The 4311-nt window shown below is 41.8% G+C and overlaps 1 protein-coding gene across 1 annotated transcript; it reads left to right on the forward strand.

Annotated features, from left to right (window-relative positions):
• The first annotated feature begins 3285 nt into the window (after window positions 1-3285).
• Window positions 3286-3811, forward strand: LOC104773107 (60S ribosomal protein L31-1-like). The gene is made up of 2 exons (XM_010497656.1): window positions 3286-3332; window positions 3532-3811. The coding sequence occupies exons 1-2, from the start codon at window positions 3286-3288 to the stop codon at window positions 3809-3811; spliced, it is 327 nt and encodes a 108-aa protein (XP_010495958.1).
• Window positions 3812-4311: the final 500 nt, after the last annotated feature.

Consider the following 4311-nt stretch of genomic DNA (forward strand, 5'->3'; position numbering starts at 1 on the left):
CCGAATGAAGTAGCTTTCGATCTTGCTGAACCACGCCCTTGGTGCTTGCTTTAAACCGTATAGAGCTTTCCTTAGCTTGTAAGCTTTCTCTTCATCTCCTTTCTTCTTAAAACCTTTTGGCTGATCTACATAGACAGTTTCATGTAATTCTCCATGTAAGAACGCACTCTTCACATCAAGTTGGTAGATGTTCCAGTTTCTTTCGGCTGCTTTAGCAATGATCATCCGAATTGTATCCCATCTAGCTACTGGAGCATAAACTTCATTGTAGTCGATTCCAAACCTCTGAGCATACCCCTTTGCAACCAATCTAGCTTTGAACTTATCAATCTCACCATCTTCATTGTACTTAGTCTTGTACACCCATTTGACACCAATGGTTTTGACTCCTTTAGGTACCTCTGTCAGCTCCCACATCTCATTCTTTTCAACGGACTCCAGCTTTGCTATCATCGCTTTTCTCCATTCGGGATACCTTACTGCTTCGTCATAGTTCACAGGATCACCAACTGCAGTACCAACCTGATGAGCGTGATCCTCGATCCAATGAGCATACGCTTCTTCTTCTGTCTCGATGAAGTGGGCATACACTTCTTCTTCTGAACGAGCAATCCCACACTCATAGTCTTGCAAGTAGGTGGGAGCTGATCTTTCTCGTACTGGCCTTCCCTGCGGTTCGAGATTGTTACCAGCAGCTTCTTGTGGTGTTTCTTCTTCCGGTTCTGGTCCTGCTTCATCACCCTCTTGCACATATTCTTCTTCTCCCGTCATGATTTCTCCATCATTTTCCCAGGTGAGAGCAGCAGCAGTAGAATCAGAAAGAGTTGAGCTATCTGCATTTTTCCTTCCCCAATCCCAATTCTCAGTTTCATCAAAGATCACATCTCTGCTTACTGTGATCTTCTTGGAAATGGGATTGTACATGCGATATGCTTTTGATTCCTCACTGATGCCAAGAAAAACACACTTACAGCTCTTATCGTCGAGTTTTGTACGTTTTGCTTCTGGGATGTGAACGTGACCGATGCACCCAAAAACCCTGAAGTGCTTCACATTTGGTTTGAAGCCACTCCACAGCTCCTCAGGCATTTGATCTTGTAGTGCATTAGTAGGGCTGCGATTAAGAACATGCGTTATCCATTTGACCCCTTCTGCCCAAAAAAGTTTAGGCATTTGTCTCTCTGATAGTGTGCTTCGAACAAGGTTCATGATAGTTTGGTTTCTTCTTACAGCGACCCCATTTTTCTGAGGCATGTAGGCAGCCGTTAGTTGACGCTTAATGCCTTCAGACTTGCAAAAGTCTTCAAACTCCTTGGAGCAGAACTCTCCACCTCGGTCTGTTCTTAAACAGCATATTGACAGACCTGACTCCTTCTCCACACTTGCTTTGTAGTTTCTGAACACTTGAAATGTTTCTGACTTCTCTGCGATCAGATAACTCCACATCTTTTTACTGTGATCATCAATAAAGGTAAGCAGATACCTCTTCTGTCCCATGGAAACTGGAGTGATTGGTCCGCATATATCTGAGTGTATCAGCTACAACACTTTCGAGGCTCTCCATGAACTTTTCTTTGGGAATGATTCTCGCTTCTGCTTCCCGACGAGACAGTTTTCACATACTCTTTCGCATGATTCAATATGAGGGAGACCTTCCACCATTCCCTTTGAACTCAAAGTTTTTAAGCATTTATAGTTCAAGTGAGCAAACCTGCAGGGCCAGAGATGTGTGTTGTTGAGCGTCTCCACCTTCAGGCATGATTCTCCTCCCATTGCTTGAGAAACAATCACGAACATGCGGTTTGCACTCATCGGAGTCTCAATGATAAGTCCTCTTGATGGATGATAGATTTTGCAGACACCTTCTTGAATCAGAATCGCCAAATTTCTATTTTGCAATTGTCCTAGACTCAATAGGTTGTTGCTCAGCTCCGGGACGTAATAGACGTCTTGTATCACCTGAGTTAACTCATTCACCCTCATTTTGACACTTCCTTTACCTTGGACCATCATACGTGCGCCATTTCCAAGTTTTACTGAGTGTCGAAAGCTCTCATCTAGCTCACCGAACCATTTCTTTGCACCAGTCATGTGGTTGCTGCAACCACTGTCTAAGAACCACAGACTCTCCATTGTGGACTCTTTCTCTTCTACATACGTCATCAACAGGAGTTCATCCTCTTTGTTGAACTCTACAAAGTTTGCTTGTCTCTCAACACCTGGGCATTCAAACTGAAAATGTCCCAATTTATGACATTTGTAACATTCCACCAATGCCTTGTTAAACGATCCTGCTCTTCCACGTCCTCTACCACGACCTCGAGATGAACCTCCTCTACCTCTTGATCCACTCCAGTTGTTGGCTTCATAAGTCACTTTTAACACTTGCTCGTCTTTTATGATCCCCTTAGCATGCCTTGTGAGTTTCTGCTCATGACACCATAACGAGCTTTGGAGCGCATCCCTAGAAAGACTACTTATGTCTTTGGATTTTTCAATCGAACACACTACATATGTGAACTTCTCTGAGAGTGTCCGTAAGATCTTCTCCACAATCTTGGCTTCCTGAATCTCCTCTCCAAGATTTCCCATGTCTGTTACAACTAGCAACACTCTTGAGAAGTACTCTGCAATGCTCTCTGTTTCTTTCATTTCCAGAATCTCAAACTCCCTTCTCAACCGTTGAAGTTGTGCTCGCCTCACACACTCATCGCCTTGAAACTTGGTTTTCAGGGAATCCCACAGTTGCTTGGCCGTGTCTTTCTGAATTATTTGTTTCAGAACCGACTTGTCGATTGCTTGAAACAAATAGTTCTTCACCTTCAAGTCAGTTGGCTTCTTATCGGCTAACTCTTGTCTCTGTGCTCCATTGAGGATCTCCCCACGAGCTGGCTCAACGTAGCCTTTCTCGATCAGATCCCACCACTCCTTGGATCTCAAGAGATTCTCCATTAGCATACTCCAATGCTCAAAGTCACCATTAAATTTTGGAATTGCAAGCATGCTCTGACTCTCTCCTGACATCGTGTTTCACTCACCCGTTTAGACTCTCTCTCTCACGAAATTCTCACCACTCAGATCTAGCTCTGATACCAATATGTTATAGCAAATTAACGAGACTGAATGATGAGAACAAAAGCTTGTTCTTCTCTTATTCATGAACGGCCTTAAATAGCCAATTACACAAGACAACTGCCTCCTACATTATCGGAGGTCTTTAACAAACACGAACACAATCAACTAAGTCACAACTCCTTATACACCAGAGCCTTATTCTAACACTTCATGACTAAGTCTAAACAACTCAACAGTGATCACCTTGGAATCAGAATGTTTCGAATCTTTGTAGAAGAAGAAGATTAGCCTTTTAGATGAGAGTAATGTTTTAGTTGTGTTCCTTTGATTTTGTGTTACTGTTTGCTTGTTGCTTAGTTATCATTTTCCATTAAGGCTTTGTCACTATTGATCAAGTGGTTTTTAGTAATGCTGAATCCTCTATGTGGTTTTTGATCATTTGAAAAAATGTAACAGCACATTCAAGAAGAAGGCACCCAATGCCATTAAAGAGATCAGGAAGTTTGCATTGAAAGCAATGGGAACAAAGGACGTTAGAGTCGATGTTAAACTCAACAAGCAGATATGGAGCAAAGGTATCCGAGGCCCCCCGAGGAGAATCAGAATCCGTGTTGCCCGTAAGAGAAACGACGATGAAGATGCCAAGGAAGAGTTCTTCTCTCTCGTCACTGTCGCTGAGGTTCCAGCTGAAGGACTATCTGGTTTGGGCACTAAGGTCATCGAGGAAGACGAGTGAACAAGATTGGTCAACACAACCCTTATTATTCTTAGAATGAAAGACGGAAAGAGAAAGACTTTTTCCTTGTTTTGATCACTTACCCTTTTTGGTAATATTTTTTCTTATGTTTCAAGTTACTGATTTGGTGCTGATACAAGTTTGATCTTTTTTTTTTTTTGTGTGACTTCGTTTACTTAGTAATCAAATTTTTTAGGGGACCGGGTTAGTAATCAAATTGTTTACTAGGGGTGGGCATTTCGGTTTAAGTTCGGGTTCGGTTTGGATTCGGTTCGGTTCGGTTTATTCGGTTTTGGTAAAACTCTAACCAAACTCAACCGAAGTTAGTTTGATTTGGTTTGTGTTCGGGTCGGTTTATGTTTGGTTCGGTTCGGTTCGGTTTGGTTTTTGTATGGTTCGGTTTAATTCGGTTTAAAAATCAATTAATGTAACAAAATGAAATTGATTATGGTTTTATAATAGTTAATTAATCAAATAAATTAGAAAATTAAAATTAAATA

This window comes from Camelina sativa, unplaced genomic scaffold (genome assembly GCF_000633955.1).
Source record: "Camelina sativa cultivar DH55 unplaced genomic scaffold, Cs unpScaffold00441, whole genome shotgun sequence".
Classification (NCBI taxonomy): Eukaryota; Viridiplantae; Streptophyta; class Magnoliopsida; order Brassicales; family Brassicaceae; genus Camelina; species Camelina sativa.

Excerpts from the sequence above, each read along its gene's own strand:
- LOC104773107 (XM_010497656.1), top strand. The coding sequence starts at position 3,286 with ATGACTAAGTCTAAACAACTCAACAGTGATCACCTTGGAATCAGAAT. Across the intron at positions 3,333-3,531 it reads GATCACCTTGGAATCAGAAT|CACATTCAAGAAGAAGGCAC; the intron begins GTTTCGAATCTT and ends AAAATGTAACAG.